The following is a 17,712-nucleotide window of genomic DNA, read 5'->3' as shown; positions in this document are numbered from 1 at the left end:
AGAATAGTGGAAGAAAATCAGTTTCTTTCAAAATGTTAATGAGAATGGAGTTTTGTGAGACAAGATTGAGTACAGAAACAAGTTTAAACAAACATTGTGGTTTGGATTATAGCAGCTTTGTCATAATGATTTTCAATAATACACACTTGGTTAAGGTTTCTGTATGATTGTGGTCATGTTTTGAAAAACAACACAGACATCTCCTGTGTTCAAGTCCAATGTTTTATTGACCCGTCGATCCTCCCTGACAAGGTCATCTGCTTTCTCCTTTGCGCTCGGCATGTTTACTGCGGACACTGGAGGTCTTTGTCATTTAGTGCTTGTGTAGCCCAGGCTATAATGAGGGATAGATGAATGGCTGGCTGGAGCTTGTTGAACTGTATTAGAGGTGTTTTATGCCAGTGTTATCACAAGTTGACACAAGGGGGAGCTAGTTGGCTGGACGACACTAATCGGCCAGGAAATACCCTCAGCATTCCTTGGTTGTTGTGTCGTTCCAAGATCGTAGGCTGCTCATTGCTTCGGAGATGTTCCTGCTGTGTCAAACTCGGTTCAGACTGAATTTTTAACATTTGGCTTCGACCCTACTGTCCCGGACTGAGGGCACCGTCGGCAGATTCATTGGTGAGTGAGGGAAAGTCCGCTAATTGTTGTTAACGTTAGGAATTTCAGAGTAAAAAAAAGATCGTTCGCGCTAGCCGCGATGCTAACAGATGTAATGAGAAATCCCATAGGGCATATGCTAACAACATTAGCATTAAGACCGCAGGAACATGTGCTTAGCAACTCATGTATTTAGCACGTGGTAGTGTAAATATTGTGTCACAAAGCAAAAGTGACTCTGTTATGGTTATAATGTGTGCCTGAACTACTGTAGATAAGTTAAATTGGTGAATGTTAACTGTATTTAATCAGTTACACTGTTGATATGGAGTTTAGCTTGTTGCACTGAGCTTCAACGGTTTTCAGTGGGATAGAATGTCATAATGTGCTTATAAAAGGAAATGGTGAATTAACGAGGATTTATCTGTAACCTTAAATCAGGGTAATCCATGTTATGAACATTGTTGGAACTTGTGAATTCAGTCAGAAGTTACACCGATGCTTGGTGTTCTCGCATGCCAGGTGCCGAAGTAAGGTGTAGCCTGGGTTGATGGCGATGTATGGATAACATTTTGTATGGATCTATGACCTGCCTACAGGTCAGGTTTCTGGTAAGGGGTGGATTTTTGGACAGTTCAGCATCCAGCAGAACACCCATCGGAGGATTCGTCCATCAGGAGACCAAGATTCCAGTTAACTGGATGGCGAGCCAACCCGTGGAAAGATTGAGAGACCAAGAGAAGGAGGATCGCTTCTGCAGAAGAATTACTGCGCTCATGGTGCGGTAGGACAGAAAAGACACACTCATACACTTGGATTGGGCCCCAGCGACCGATCCTCTGACTAACACCAAAAAGACTGGACTCGGACGTTTCTATTTTTTTGTCATTGGTGCGCACTTTATTATTTTTTTTATTGTATTGTTGTAACGTTGTTGTTGTGCAGCTAATCTGCACTAATTGTACTTATTACACATGTTTTGGCAAATCCATTCTGTGTGTGTCTCCTTACTGACGCTCAGACCTCAGGCTCCAAGCGCCCTAGTCTCTGATGCTGGTCCAAATCTAATATATTTACGGTTTTGATGTAACAAAGTTGTTACATCTGTGGCGAGCCAGCCAGGAGCCTGAAGTGAAGTGAGTATCAGTATTGAGAAAAGAAAATAATGGATTTTATTGAGCAGTCAGGTGTTAAGATTCCTAATTCAGTGATTGTGTGTGGACTGACTAACTCAGAGAAAGACGAAAACGTGCTAGACTTTCTAAAGAGATACGGCAGCATTCAAAATGTAGTGTCAGGTAATGATAAAGCCTCAGAGTATTACCAAAACCTGATCATTGAATTCTCGAGTGGCTTAGCTATAGAAGCTTTGGAACCCCTTTTGCCATATAAGTACATCTTGGAAGAGGACCCAAGTATTGTATTCTGTGTCAGAAGGCTAGCCAGTGTTTACACTGCAAAGGTTGGGGAGGGATTCACTAGGTCATACCTATCTGAGTTGAGAGGCCTAGCCAAGCGTAGTGGTGAAGAATATGAGGTAATTCTGAAAGAAATGATGTCTCAGATTAGCGAGGCTATCGACCCTGTGAGGGAGGCAACTTCTCCACTATTCCTTGACACAAATGACAAGACAGAGTTACCACAGCTCCAGACACTCCTTGTTCCCCCACAACCAACCGCAGACCAAGGTGCAGCAGCACCAATCCCACTTCCTAGTGTGGGAAAGACCTCATCTATTACACTAAGTGACGTGAACCCACCAGAAATCCAAAAGGTGGTGGTCGAACACATTGTAAGGAAGGAGAACATAGGACCAGACTTATACTCCTCCGTCTGGCTCCGTTCCTTTTCAGGCAGGACGCCCAGACCCAATAATGAGTCAGACTACGATACCTGGCGTTCACAAATTGACCTGCTTCTGAGTGATCCTAGCATGTCGCATCCACAGATCACGCGAAGGCTTCTTGAAAGTTTGCTTTCTCCTGCAGCTGACGTAGTCAAGGGGTTAGGGCCCAAATCTTCTCCCGTACTCTACTTACAGCTGTTAGATTCAGCTTTTGGTGTTGTTGCAGATGGAGAGGAGCTTTTTGCTCAGTTCATGAATACTCTTCAAGACCCTGGTGAAAAACCATCTACCTATCTTCAGCGTCTGCAGCTAGCTTTAAATTTAGCTGTTAAGAGGGGAGGGGTGGCACCTCAGGACATAGATAAGCACCTTCTCAAGCAGTTTTGTAGAGGATGCTGGGATAGTACATTGCTCTCGAGCCTGCAGCTTGAGCAAAAGAAAGGCAGCCCTCCATCTTTCTCAGACCTCTTGCTAATGCTGCGCACTGAAGAGGATAGGCAAGCAGCAAAGGATGCCCGAATGAAAAAACACATAAGCTCCACAAAGCAACGAGCTCACATTCATTCTCAGAGTACTTGTGGGTGTGCACAGCTACAAGAACAACCAGAGACACGTCTCAATGCAGTTGAGGATCTTAAAAAGCAGATAGCCAGTCTGCAGAGCCAGCTAGCTTCAGTTATATCACAGAAAAAGACAAGAAAGTATGACACTAAAGGAACAGCAGAAAAATCAAATAAGTCCAAGTCAAGTAGTGTTCACACAGAGGGGTTCAGGCGACAGGAGAGAAGCAGACTGGCAGGCCAAAGCCCTGGTACCGTTTTCACTGTGGGGAAGATGGGCATATAACCCCATCTTGCACCAGCCCGGCAAATTCCACTCTGGTGACAGAAAAGAGAAGACAGTTGGAGGAGAAACAACGCATGTGGGAAAGGCAAAACCACCCTAGTAAGTCATACTCACCTTTAAACTAGATTCAGTCCCCGTTGTGGGGCAAACAGGGGCTGAACTGAATCAACCACGTCCCTCAGATGTTAAAAGTGGAAACAGAGTTCCATGTGCCAGTCTTGAACATTTAACGAGTGAAGACCAACATTTCAGGCTTCCTAGAGGGTTGATCGGTACCAAGAGCACGGCTGAAGTCATTATTAAAGGTGAGCAGTTTAACTGCCTACTTGATACAGGCTCGCAGGTGACTACCATACCTCAGTCTTTCTATGAACAGTATTTGTCAGAGCAAGAAATCAAGCCGCTCTTTGACCTCTTGGAAGTTGAAGGTGCAAATGGGCAGGCCGTGCCTTACCTGGGTTATATAGAAACCAGTGTCACCTTCCCAAAAGAGTTCCTTGGAGTGTCCATTGAAGTTGCCACATTAGCTCTAGTAGTCCCTGATGTTAAGGCCGCCTCAGAGTCTCTCCTGCTAATAGGCACAAATACACTTGATGCTTTATATGACACTTATTGTGAAACCCGTCTGACGAACCCCCAAACAATCCCTTATGGCTACAGAGCGGTAGCCAAATTGCTTGAGCTCCGGCGCAAACAGTCGAGCACCAATCATCATGGTGTTGTGAAGCTGGAAGGCAGATGTCCTCGAATTATCCCAGCAGGGACGACTGTAGTCCTGGAAGGCATTGCTATAGCTAGTGGCCTTTATAATGAGAAGTCGGTTGTGGTGGAACATCCTTCTGAATCTTCCTTGCCGGGTGGCTTGTTAGTGAAGTCATGCCTGATTGATCTTCCAAAACAGCGCCCCTATAAACTTCCTGTGGTTGTCAGCAATCAAGCTGACCATGACATTGTTATTCCAGTGAAGTGTCAGATTGCAGAGATAAGTGCCTATCAAACTGTGCTGTCACATGAACAAACTGTGATTAGCCCACAGGATACTGCACAAGTCCAGAAGTCTAACTTGGACTTCAACTTCGGTGACTCCACAGTTCCTCCAGAATGGAAAGATCGCATCACTCAGCGCCTCAATGAGATGCCTGATGTGTTTGCACAACACGAACTAGACTTTGGTCGAACAGATAAAGTAACCCACAACATAAAGCTCTCTGATGAGACTCCGTTCAAGCATCGTGCTCGACCAATACACCCCCAAGATATCGAAGCTGTCCGGAAGCATATTCAGGAACTTCTTGATACAGGTGTCATCAGAGAATCTGAATCCCCTTTCTCTTCGCCGATTGTGGTGGTTCGGAAGAAAAATGGCCAAGTCCGGCTGTGCATCGACTACCGGAGATTAAACCTGCAAACGATAAAGGACGCGTACGCACTTCCTAAGTTGGAGGACACCTTTACAGCACTGTCAGGGTCCCAGTGGTTTACCGTCCTTGACCTAAAGTCTGGCTATTACCAGATAGAGGTGGAAGAAGCAGATAAGTCCAAGACCGCCTTTGTCTGCCCACTTGGTTTCTGGGAGTTTAATCGTATGCCCCAAGGTGTAACAAATGCACCAAGCACATTCCAAAGATTAATGGAAAGATGTATGGGGGATATGCATTTGAAGGAAGTGATGGTGTTTCTTGATGACTTGATCGTGTTCTCCAAGACCCTGGACGAGCACGAGGCAAGGTTGATGAAGGTGCTCACTCGGTTGAGGGAGTTTGGTTTGAAGCTGTCCCCTGAAAAGTGCATGTTCTTCCAGACATCCGTTCGATACTTGGGGCATGTGGTCTCCCGTAATGGAGTTGAGACGGACCCAGAGAAGGTTTCTGCTCTTCAGACTTGGCCTGTCCCTCAGAACCTCCGCGAGTTAAGATCGTTCCTTGGGTTCGCAGGGTACTATCGGAGGTTCGTCAAGGGCTATTCCGGCATTGTGAAGCCTCTCCATGAACTCACATCTGGTTACCCGCTCTCCTCTAAAAGACAGAGACGAAAGAGCAATGCAGAATCATATCACAATCCTAAGGAGCCCTTTGGAGGCCGTTGGTCACCAGCATGCCAGCAAGCTTTTGAGCAAGTTATCGAGAAGCTCACAAGTGCTCCTGTACTGGGATTTGCTGATCCACAGAAGCCTTATGTGCTTCACACTGATGCCAGCACCATCGGTCTCGGTGCTGTTTTGTATCAGGAGCAGGAGGGACAGATGCGCGTCATAGCTTATGCAAGCCGGGGATTGTCACGTAGTGAATCTCGCTACCCAGCACACAAATTGGAGTTCTTGGCACTCAAATGGTCAGTGACAGAAAAATTTAGTGACTACCTATATGGCAACCATTTCACTGTTGTTACTGACAGCAATCCCCTGACGTACATACTGACTTCTGCGAAACTTGATGCAACCAGCTACAGGTGGCTCGCAGCATTGTCCACCTTCTCGTTTAAGCTTCTATATCGACCTGGGAAACAAAATGCGGATGCAGACAGACTATCACGCAAGCCTCATGGAGCTCCTGTGGATGATCCGAAATCTCAGAAGGAGAGAGAACGTATTTATCAGTTCACGCAAGGTCATCTCTCTGACCCTACAAACATTGATGCAGTGGACCAGGCTGTTGTGCAAGCTATTTGTGACAGGCAGTTTGTTTATAGTGCTAGTCATGATGGTCAGAGCGATGCTGGTGGGGTTGCCCTAGTCGAGGCTCTTGCTATGTCAGCTGATGCCTTGCCTGACAGCTATGAGCAAGAGAATCGGCTTGGAGGTCTTCCAGCTCTACCTCACTTAACTGAGGCAGAGCTGAGGAATAAACAGAGAGCTGACCAATGCTTGAGACATGTCATACTTCAGGTAGAGCATAATGTAAGGCCTCCGCCTACCTTGAGGGAGGAGCTTCCAGAACTTCCACTCATGCTTCGAGAACTTGGTCGCTTGGAACTCCTAAACAATATCTTGTACAGGAAGCGCCAAGTGGGATCTCAGACTCACTATCAGCTTGTGTTACCAACTGAGCTTCGGGAGATTGTTCTGACAAGCTTGCATGATCATATGGGCCATATGGGGGTTGACCGCACGTTAGATCTTGTAAGGGCTAGGTTTTATTGGCCAAGGATGGCTTTAGATGTTGAGAAGAAAGTCAATCAGTTACACTGTTGATATGGAGTTTAGCTTGTTGCACTGAGCTTCAACGGTTTTCAGTGGGATAGAATGTCATAATGTGCTTATAAAAGGAAATGGTGAATTAACGAGGATTTATCTGTAACCTTAAATCAGGGTAATCCATGTTATGAACATTGTTGGAACTTGTGAATTCAGTCAGAAGTTACACCGATGCTTGGTGTTCTCGCATGCCAGGTGCTGAAGTAAGGTGTAGCCTGGGTTGATGGCGATGTATGGATAACATTTTGTATGGATCTATGACCTGCCTACAGGTCAGGTTTCTGGTAAGGGGTGGATTTTTGGACAGTTCAGCATCCAGCAGAACACCCATCGGAGGATTCGTCCATCAGGAGACCAAGATTCCAGTTAACTGGATGGCGAGCCAACCCGTGGAAAGATTGAGAGACCAAGAGAAGGAGGATCGCTTCTGCAGAAGAATTACTGCGCTCATGGTGCGGTAGGACAGAAAAGACACACTCATACACTTGGATTGGGCCCCAGCGACCGATCCTCTGACTAACACCAAAAAGACTGGACTCGGACGTTTCTATTTTTTTGTCATTGGTGCGCACTTTATTATTTTTTTTATTGTATTGTTGTAACGTTGTTGTTGTGCAGCTAATCTGCACTAATTGTACTTATTACACATGTTTTGGCAAATCCATTCTGTGTGTGTCTCCTTACTGACGCTCAGACCTCAGGCTCCAAGCGCCCTAGTCTCTGATGCTGGTCCAAATCTAATATATTTACGGTTTTGATGTAACAAAGTTGTTACACTTGCACTGCTATAAAGCCATCCTTAGAGGGGCAAAAGGGTCTCAGCTCAATATCAGGAAAGTGGCTAAGTGGTGGTCTTTGTACCTCGTCTCACTGATAGCATTGACAAGTGAAGACAAAACAAGTTGTCATGAGAGGACAGCAGCATGCACCTAACAACTGTCAAAATATTTGTTCAACACTGTCACCATGAGGTCTCGATCTGGGCATGAAATGCTGAATAAATGAATAAAAAAAAGAATTTCAAAATGGGAATATACTTCACCTCATAATTTTTGGATTTTTGGTTGTCTCTTTCCATAGTTTTAAGTCAAAGTATTTACCTTCTCATATATTCTTTTTCCATTAGTGATGCTTATGTAACAACGACCTTCTTCTCCAGGATGTATATACATCAGATGTCTTATATTGCCTCCTGCAGATGTTTTTTGTTTCTCATCAGGCAAACACATTTATGGTTTAGAGGTCATCTGATGGACCACGGAGCTGTTTGGCAGATCAGCATGTTTGCTCCAAAGGTAACTGTGGATCCTCTGGTGTCAGCAATATTGCAAATCGATGCTTCTCTCATCCGCCTGCTGTGATGGATCACTTTAGGAAACCTCAAATTGACAAAGAATGAAGTTGATGTATGTATTTTGTCAGTTTACCAATCACTCTTTAAATCAGCTTCTCTGTGCTTTAGTTAAAGTTTTGAGAAATGGAGGTGACTGCAGCAAGTACTGAGCTCCTTTACGACTTCTAAAAATGATACAAGCTCTGATCTCTGGAGTCTCACTTCCTCTATTCTGTTTGCTCGTGTATTTATCAGACATCAGCAAAAGTCCCCCGACCATAGATTTGTTAGTGCTGGCACTTTGGCCTGAGACCACTTTTTCTGGTCTGAATGCCATTTTTAAACCTTTATCTGTACGGTAGATTGACAGTGGCTCCCAGCTGAACCCTCCGACATGAAATCAAAGTAAACAGGACTCCTTCTATACTACAGCAAAGTTTGAGCAAATAACTGTAGTTTTTATGGAGCAAATAGTGGTGCCATTGTCTGAGCTAGTGCAGACTCCTTAACAAGGCTCTATTTTCTGATGTTAAAAAGAAAAAACTGAATCAAAGAGAGAAACTTCATTCAATAAGTTATTTTATGACTTCTGTGGCTTTATATTTTTTTACTGAAGTAGTTTTAAACTTGGGTGTAACGTGATTGATGGCAAGATTACAATCGGAGGCAACTTTCAAATCAATGAATATGACATTTATGAACTGCATCAGACATGGCAGAAGGTTATTAAGGTGGATGATGGGCACACAGAGTGCTCGACTCTCATACTAGAAACCTTTGCATCCTGTCTGCTTAGATTTGAGCAATAAAAGTGCTTTGGTTAAAGTTTGAGAAAGATTGTGGTTTTAAAGAAATGTAAATACAAATGTTGTGTCTGAGGTCTTATTAACTTTGTCTGCATTAAGGAAGACCAAAACTTTCCATCACCTTAACCAAGTACAGTGAGCACCTAAACATAACCATAAAAGCATTTAATAATGCTGTAGTTTCTAAAAATAGGCACTGTACCACAAGATCAGATAAAAGAACAAAAAGGAAATAACCTGTCAGTGACCATATTACATTTGTTGTTGTTGTTGTTTTTTGTATCTATAAAACAAACAATTAAAAGTGAAAGGACATTCATTCAAAACTATGAGCAGGAATCATGCATGCAACTGAGCTAATGCACACATTATAAGCTACTGCACAGAAGGAAGCACAAGAAGGCCAGAGGGCAAATTCAACTTTATATTAATAAAATCCAAACAGCAACCTGTAAAATTTCTGCATGTGTTACAGAAGTAAGTGCAATTGCTTATTACTCTGCCAAGGAACACAGCGGAGTTATGTGACGATCGGATTTGTCCTTCTGTCTGTTGTTCTGTCTGTTAGCAACATTACTCAAAAATGGATGAATGGATCTGGATGAAATTTTCAGGGAAGGTCAGATATGACACAAGGACCACCTCATTAGATTTTGGTATTGATGCAGCTTATAGTCTGGACCCATGGATTTGTTAAAGCTTTCTGTATCATTGTGAGATAGCGGCACGACGTCACTGTAACTATGACAACAAGTGAACGCTACGTCAGCTGCCTGCTGAGGATCACATGATTGCGATCCTACTACAAATCAACCACTACTTGACTTATTGGGACTTATCCATCAGAAATGTTACAAGGAACAATTGATGAAATTGTGGGGGTGTTTCTGAGTCCCATCAATTCCCGCCGCCATATACATATTTAGGTCATGTGATTTTGGTATCTGTACATAACGTACACATGCTTAACACACGGCTGTGCTCAGCAGAAGGTCATTTTGTTTGTGGGTACATATATATTAAATGGCCGCATTCTATGTTGCCATGATTTCTGCCTGAATTTTTTCAAGATTTCAGCCATCGGAAATGATGCAACGACTGAGCAGCCTTTATTTATTTATTTATTTATTTATTTATTTAAAAGGATCCCCATTAGCTGATGCCAATGGCACCAGCTAGTCTTCCTGAGAACCTTGACGGAGTACTGCGCTCTGTGAGTGCTCTTTTTTTTTCATATGAATGTACACAACTGCTGCTATTACAATGTCCTGAAAGCTTCTTATTGGCAGTACACAGCCTATAAAGTTATATTTATGACTTTCTATGCAACACAATAAATGTGTTTGAATTATGTCTTTGTGTGGACTGAAGTTCTCCTTCCAGTGCAATATGATATTGGAGAAATATCTCTGATTCAGACTACATCTAAACCTAAACAGATTATCAAAAAGTAATTAAACATTAAACAAAAGAACAAATTTGTGTTTTGTGACATTCTGATGTAACCACAATTTTGCAGGCTGAAAAGAGCCTGAAAAGTAGTCTTATAGTAGTTATATGTTACATCACAAATGAATAATCATCTTCTGGTTTAACTTTTAATTGTTCATGTTTGGGTCGTTGCTTCAGAATTCAATTATAGAAATTAATGACCCATTATTCTAATTGTTTGGTTCTGTGGTTGGATTTTATCATTTGCACCCAGAGGAGTAGCACACAGTCAACCACACACACACTGAAAGCAGCTGCTTTATGTATTTGGCATATCTAACCAACTACCCTATACGTTAAGCATTGATAAAATGCCATAGTCTAAACATGTATTATCTGACATTTTTAGGATGTTCTTTCTACCTCCATTTCTTTGCAGCTGTTTGGGGGAAAAGGCTCAGTCTCTCAAAAAGTATTCATGTCCTGCTACCCTCTGTTCAATCTGAACAACCATAACAGCACATTGGCTCCAGTCTATGAATAATGTTCACATATGCCTCCAATTATTTCCAAATGAGTGTAACCATTAAATCAGCCCATTGAATGTTTAGACAAGCAACATACACCATGTAGCTGTGCTACTGTCAGTCTGTGGCTGGCTGTAGATTCCCCTGGGTGTTAATGGTACAGTCCATCCACAAGCAGGACACAGAGATGGAAAACTAAAACATTGAGTCACTTTATTTTTGTTAAAAAAAAAATTTGAATTCTGAAGCAACAATAACAAATTAAACTAAAAGACATTTATTAATTTGTGAATTAATTTAAAAAGGAAATAGAAAAATTTAATTTTTTTCTTAATTCATTTTAATGGTTTGAATTGAACAAAGAACCGCAAAGCATGACAAAGACCGATGGAAGTACCAGCTCCCAAATATGTAAATTAACAATGCGTCCTTCTTAAGCTGATTAAAAACTAAATCTGAATGCAGTTTCCTTACAAACATATTTGCTGTTGCAATTTAGTTGCACAAGAAACACAACGTCTAAGAGACGGAGCTGCTTTAAATTCTCTCATCACTTGTGTGTCTTTTGGAAAGTTTCAGTTTCACCATGTTTGTTGTTTGTCAGACACAATCTGAGAACTGATTTGCAGCTGTGATAATTGACAAACCACAGGACGTCCCAGTGGGAGGACAGTAATCTATGGAGCGCTCGAGCAGCCCTGTGGCAGCTGACAGTGTTGACAAGTGGAGGTGGAGACGGGCCTGTCAGAGGTGAGTGGAGGGCAGATAAAGGCTGGCAAAGACGGAATAGTTTTCTAGACTGCTGTCCTCATATAATCACACACCTACACTTCCTTTTCATTAGTAATAGTCACATATCAATCAACTTGTAGCACACACTGTGTATCACATACATCCACAGATACTAACTGCAGCCTGAAAAGGTGAATGCGAACTTTATCAATGCAAACTGAACAAATAAAATCAATGACAGAAATAAATACTGTGGCAGCAGGTTCTTGCTTAATATTTAGAGCAAATACAGAAGTCACTTAGGTACATGTTAACAAAGATTATGTCTGTCTGAAACACTGGGATGATTGTGTTGTTTGCAGTGCCCATATTCTATTCAAATGTATATCTGTGAAAACAGAATAAGACCAAAACAAAAGAAAATAAAGAGCTGTGCAAAGCAAACAAACCAAAAAAACAACGTGATCACAAAAGATAATCACCACTGATGATTTCAGGTTTATTAGTCACTTTGAGGAATATCTCAAACGTAATTGAATGTTCTTGCCCTGTTTCGTGTCTCTCTTCAGCTGTGTCTATAATGAAGCCAAGATAAAGCCTGAAAAATACGGGGAAAAGAAAAATTTGGAACTCCTGTAACAAGACACACATTGATGGTGATACACTGAGCAATTGTAATAAATCCTACTGAACCATTTTTGAAGGAAACCATCTTGGAGCCAAGCTGGGGACTTTAAAAATGCCACTTTCTAGGCCAGAACAGAACGATTTATTTCAGCCAAATTACAACAACAGTCTCCAGTGGGCTTCTACTGTTATTGCTGCTACTTCAGTTACCACTATTACTGCTCAAGATAAGATAAACCTTTAATGATCCCTCTGCAAAATGTATCTGAGCAGCGCAGAAAAGAAAAAAAAGCATTTCAATTGCCTGGAATCATACCATCAATTGTGCTCAATTGTAGTGACCTAATAAGATATAAATAAATGAGAAGTGCCTGATGCAACAGTTACTCAGCCATCATATTTCCTGTTTAAGTGTCTGTCATTTAAAACTTGCCATACTGAATAAACGGCATCGCATGCCGTGTTTATATTTTGCAGAGCAGAATATTTTCACTCGTCTTGTTACAGGCAAAATCTGAGCTTTGTATCTCCAATGATAAACTTTTATAAACGCAGATAAAGGCAGATTCTTTTCCCACTGGGCTCATTGCACAGCACTCCGCTCCAAATGTAGACAAGACTCGTACTGATTTCCTTCCTGATTTAAAAAAAAGGGAAGTTAAGTCTTCGCTGTATGATATCATCCACCCTGCAGAGTGTGTGGGGGAGAAATTCATTGTATCCTCACTTTAAGACATTGTTATATAATAGCCTACATACATGCAGGGTCTTTCTTATTTTTTCCTCTTGCTCCTGATCCGAGGTAAGTCGATATTTTGTGCTTTTGTGTTTTCTGCAATTTGTAGTGGGCTTGTTGCTGGAGGCGTGTTTGGAGGAGTGTGGGTGCAGTCATTGGCTTCAAAATTAAACATGTAATCTGTATCATCTAGTTTGAGCAAAATCTACACCATCTCTTCACAGTGTCCTCAGGTACCTTCAAAGTCATCGGCCTGGTTGGACACAATGTCACTTTGCCGTGTAGTTATGACGCCCAAACTTACGGCGTCCTGTGTATCTGTTGGGGACAAGGGAACGTTCCTCGGTCCAAATGTTCCAGCACCATCCTCTCCTCCCAGGACGGGGCTGTGTCTTTCAGGCGGTCCCCCAGGTACCAACTGCAGGGTCGGGTGACAGACGGAGACGTTTCCCTGACCATCCTGGATGCTCAGTGGGATGATGCTGGTATGTACGGCTGCAGGGTCGAGTATCCCGGCTGGTTCAATGACTACAAGGTCAACACACAGCTTATTATGGAGGAAGGTAATCCTCATACAAACCACAGTGGATTTTTGTAATTATATGATGTTTTTCAGTTCAGCCACTGAGATTATTTTTATTTTTTCAGCTCCTGTGGAACAACCCATTACCCAGAACTGTACACTTTCTACCGTTGAGGGAAAAGGTGAACAAACAGGTATAAATGAGTTGCAAAGAGCCCATGTAGATCAAAATGATCCCTAAAACATAGCATTGCTTTTATTTTAAGCATAAATTTATTTTATGGATCACATTAACAGAAAGTCTCAACTTCTTAAAGGAACGCTGACAACATTTGCAACTAAAAATGTAGAAGATGATCATGAGTCATGGAGCAACATGGGTTTTACTGGGAGAGTAAGAGTTGAGGTATGGTACCGTTTAATTAAAAAAATAGGAAATGCCTTATATTGTCTGAAAATATTCACATTTACACAGAAAATTTAAATTGCAGGAGGACTCTCAAGTGACTAAAATAGTCTGTATTGTTTTTGTCTCAAAAGTGATTTTTTTTCATGCAAGCTATGAATAACTAAAGGAAAATGCTCTCCAGCGCTCCAGAAAAATGTTGGCCTGCAATCACACATCATAATAAAGAAGAGAAACCATTAAATCATAGTCCATAGATCATTTAGTCTTTTTTGTTAATTTTCAACCGGTATTTCAGCTGTTAACAGAAACATTTTGTCTTAAGAATGATATGGTAAAATATGAATCATAACAAAAAGCAATGTACGGCTTGACCATCTTTTACTGAAAAATATATACAATTAATCACATTATTTGCACGTGTGTGGGTGTAGGTTAAAGCTACAGTTTTAAATGCACATTTTAATATATATAATACCATATTTTATGATATCTATTTTATGACATATATTCAAAACTGCAATATGTGCTAATAATAACTGACCGTGTCCCTCATGAAAAGGTTTGTTTTGTTTTGCAGGAGAACTTCAAAGGCTTCCTGGCAGTGGGGAACATTGGCAGGGTGGCAGCTATTTTCTTCTCCATAATCATAATCCTCGTCTTTATTTTCCGTAAGTATGGAGTGGATTACAGTTTGTGACTCATCTGCCAGATTAATTTTACATTAAAAGTGGGCGTCTATTGAGAACAGCTGCAGTCACAGAGTGGGTCTTCCTTATGGAGGATGAAAAAATCATTTAATATCTGTATGTCTTCAAACCAGGTCGGATGCTTCTGTCCAGGGACGATGGACATCGGCTCAACACCTCAACTGCTGGGAATATCTATGAAAGCATCCCAGTGCCTTAAAGACAGCAAACGTAATTGGAGCACAGATTTCTATAAGCAACTTCAGACTGCAAAAGTAGCCACGTGTCATGTGTCAAAAATCTCAAACTCATTAAATAACAGTTTGAACTCTTTTGGAAATGGGAACACAAATGACCCATTTCCACAGTAAAGCAGCTTATATTCTCAGATGGCACTGAAAAGGGTAAATGTGAGTCAGAAGATGCAACACTATCCTGCACATAAATTCATTTGCTTTTAATTTCTGATTTTCTGTGTTTGCCCTGAAAAGTATGTGACTAGTTTATGCTTGTGGCCACAATGCCACCTACTGGCCTGACTGAATACTGTTATCACAATCCTCAGTAATGTGAAAAACACCGTTTGGTGGTAAAGCGAAGATAGGAGCTGAAATTATAAGAGGCTGGGAGACATGTGAAGACAGTTCTCCACTGTGTATCACATAACTATGGCCACACACACATATTTCCAACATATTATAGGTGCATGTAAACCTGTAAACTACATTTAACCACATTATTGTTAATTTTATGATGAAATAGAAAGATGTGGCTCAATTTAACTGTGAAACATTAAGAACCAAAATTATTCAGTAAAGTAAAATGAGTTTCCACCTCTTCTTATGTGATCTTTCTTTCTTTCTTTCTTTCTTTTCTAAATAAAATGTGCCGCTTTTATTGCTTTCTGTGTGTAATTTTCCCATGAGTGATCCAGTTAAAAACTGAATTTTTGTTTTAAAAACAGATCTGGTCATATTTTCTGAATCAGTGAGAGAAAGATCCTGCAGATGTGTTTACAGCAAGTCTCATGACCGATCATCTGAAGTGTGTTACGTGTTGTTTTGTGTTTTGTTTTTTTAAATTACTGGTGCTGTGTGCAACTTATTGAAATATACATTAAAGAATTAAAGAAAAAGTTTTCTTTTTCATTTTATTGCTCTGAGCAGAACTGAATAAATGCAGCTACCTCTATCTCATTGTAGAGCTACTTAACTTGGTGCTTAATAACACTTAACAGGTGCAACTGTTTTTTTTTCTGCAACGATTATGAAAGGTTTTAAAAAAACTTGTTTTATCAATTTTATTTTAGGAATAAAAATAGTTTACTTGCTTATTTGTATTTGAATTAAAGCAGTAGTTTGTTGTACTAACCAGAAATCTTTGGGAGTGATCAAAGAGGAAGTTCAGTGCAGGTCCAGATGTTTACTCAGCAGTCTAGCTGAACAAAATTCCATGACCCTTAAATAAACCACACTTTTTCTTTTGTAAACCTGTTAAATGTTTGCACAAGTTTTGATTTGTTTATATGTTTGTCATTTGAAAAAAAATGTGAATAGTTAGCAAATTGTGTAGATTTAACCATTAATACAAAGATAGAAGTTCACAGTTAATCTGGTCTTCGTATGAATTCCGTCTATTCTGAGCACATAAGAAGTAATTGACTGATTAGATTCAGCTTCTGATCTCTACATTCTTCATGTTTACTGACTGCTGCTGAGGATCAACATTCCTCTTCAGAGAGCACAAATGATTTGTGTTGGCTTATTACAGTCAGGACATCACTGTGTCATTTGGAAAGTTTTCGAAGCTGAACTAATCCTTCGATTGATTCAGAGACCAGAGTTGCAAAATCATTGTTTGGGGGCAGCGGAAACTGAACTGATGGAACAGTTAATCTGGTTGGATTATCAGAGAAGGCTGAAAATTTTAGGAAGCTATGAAATCTATCGTAGAACATTCAGTTTAGTTTATTTTTAAGTATCATTTTGAGAGGCTAAGGGTTGCACAAATTGGAGAAATGGAAAAGCAAGGGATTTAAATCGTCAAAACATTTATTATTTACAACCTAGAAGGGACATTGTGGCTCAAGGGAGTGGAAAAAAAAAACTCTATAAAATGCTATAAAATCAACAAAAACAAAGATCTACAAAGATCTTACTTTAAAATAATATATCACACCTTCAATCTGATGAAGGCTACTTTAATCCTTGTCTTATACATGTTTCTCTGGGCACCAGTAAAGTAAATGTCTTCACCCTATTGGTGCTCGTCCATGTGGTCAGATTAAAAGGGCAGCACAAAATATTAATGAATGAAGCTTTTCTAGTGTGATTTTGTAGATTTAAACCTCTGTTATTAACAGTTTGGTTAGCAGTAGCTTTATATACAGACGTATGACTCAGTATATTGGATGTAATTATTGTTAAGTTAATTTATATTCCTCTAAATAGTAAATAAAGTGTCGATTCCTCACAGAAATGCTGCAAACATTCATAAGCATCACAAATTTTAAGCACAGTTTTTAAATTATATATATTTATACCACATACTATATCTTTCAGCATGTTTGGTTTTACTTAGCAACACGATAAGTGTTTTAAAATAGGCCCAGCCCTTCCTGAAAAGATTCACTCCCACAAAATATCTAAGCCTTCCTGGGAATGCGGAACATTGGCAACAATTTTCATCTCCATCACTCCCAAAGCTCGTCTTTATTTTCCATAAGTGTGAAATGGATTATATCTTGTTTCTTATGTGCCATTCAGATAAATTTTACACACTAAATGTGGGGGAGAGTCAACGAGAGTGGGCCGTCCTTCTCTTCTTCTGTCCCAGTTACATAGTTCATTCAGCAGGATCTTGTTTCACATTCAGTAACAATATTTAATTTCATTACAAAAAGAACAGAATTATAAAATATTTGGCGTTAACATGAAAAACTTAGTCACTGAGTGTAAGTCAGAGTTTTGTAGAATCATCCAATTACAGCCCAGCAAGATTTTGTATTTTTATTTTTTTGCTCTAATAATGCTCTGAGAAATTTCTGCAAAGTTTTCAGTGTTTTTTTTTTTTTTTGTTTGTTTTGTTTTAAGCATTAATGGGCAACATTGACACTGTTAGAACATTATGACCTAAAATTCCTAAATGTTTTCTGAATGTTGCAGTGAGAACGTCTTTGCTTTGTTATCGTGGAACATTTAAGATTTATCACTGGACGATTATTGCTCCACCAAGGAGTGGTGGCGTTACATGATCGGAGTACGTCTGTCTGTTATTTCAACTGTGTGCAACATTACTCAAAAACGGAATAACGGATTTGGATGAAATTTTCAGGGAAGGTCAGAAATGACACAAGGACCAAGTGATTAGATTTTGGCAGTGATGTGGCTTACAGTCTGGATCCACAGATTTATT

The 17,712-nt window shown here is 40.4% G+C and overlaps 2 protein-coding genes across 4 annotated transcripts; both read left to right on the top strand.

Annotated features, from left to right (window-relative positions):
• The first annotated feature begins 489 nt into the window (after positions 1–489).
• Positions 490–3,914, top strand: LOC129350390 (zinc finger CCHC domain-containing protein 12-like). The gene is made up of 2 exons (XM_055016835.1): positions 490–624; positions 1,203–3,914. Exon 2 carries the CDS (start codon positions 1,769–1,771, stop codon positions 3,293–3,295), a length of 1,527 nt encoding a protein of 508 aa, XP_054872810.1. The 5' UTR covers positions 490–624; positions 1,203–1,768; the 3' UTR covers positions 3,296–3,914.
• An 8,707-nt stretch (positions 3,915–12,621) lies between these two features.
• On the top strand, positions 12,622–15,195 carry LOC111573450 (hepatitis A virus cellular receptor 1 homolog). 3 transcript variants are annotated; one of them, XM_035951581.2, is made up of 6 exons: positions 12,622–12,746; positions 12,905–13,165; positions 13,329–13,397; positions 13,521–13,609; positions 14,190–14,280; positions 14,433–15,195. In XM_035951581.2, exons 1-6 carry the CDS (start codon positions 12,704–12,706, stop codon positions 14,516–14,518), a joined length of 639 nt encoding a protein of 212 aa, XP_035807474.1. In that variant the 5' UTR covers positions 12,622–12,703; the 3' UTR covers positions 14,519–15,195. The 3 variants fall into 3 exon arrangements, with proteins under 3 accessions (XP_035807474.1, XP_035807473.1, XP_035807475.1); XM_035951580.2 differs by having other exon boundaries at positions 12,905–13,243; XM_035951582.2 differs by lacking the exon at positions 13,521–13,609 and having other exon boundaries at positions 12,905–13,243.
• Positions 15,196–17,712: the final 2,517 nt, after the last annotated feature.

Source organism: Amphiprion ocellaris, chromosome 13, assembly GCF_022539595.1.
Source record: "Amphiprion ocellaris isolate individual 3 ecotype Okinawa chromosome 13, ASM2253959v1, whole genome shotgun sequence".
Taxonomy (NCBI): domain Eukaryota; kingdom Metazoa; phylum Chordata; class Actinopteri; family Pomacentridae; genus Amphiprion; species Amphiprion ocellaris.
This window is presented reverse-complemented; position numbering and strand designations above follow the sequence as displayed.

Coding starts and splice junctions, on each gene's coding strand:
- LOC111573450 (XM_035951580.2), top strand. CDS start 12,704: ATGCAGGGTCTTTCTTATTTTTTCCTCTTGCTCCTGATCCGAG. Junction 13,398..13,520: donor GGGAAAAGGTGAACAAACAG/GTATAAATGAGT, acceptor AACTTCTTAAAG/GAACGCTGACAACATTTGCA. Junction 14,281..14,432: donor AATCCTCGTCTTTATTTTCC/GTAAGTATGGAG, acceptor TCTTCAAACCAG/GTCGGATGCTTCTGTCCAGG.
- LOC129350390 (XM_055016835.1), top strand. CDS start 1,769: ATGGATTTTATTGAGCAGTCAGGTGTTAAGATTCCTAATTCAGTGATT.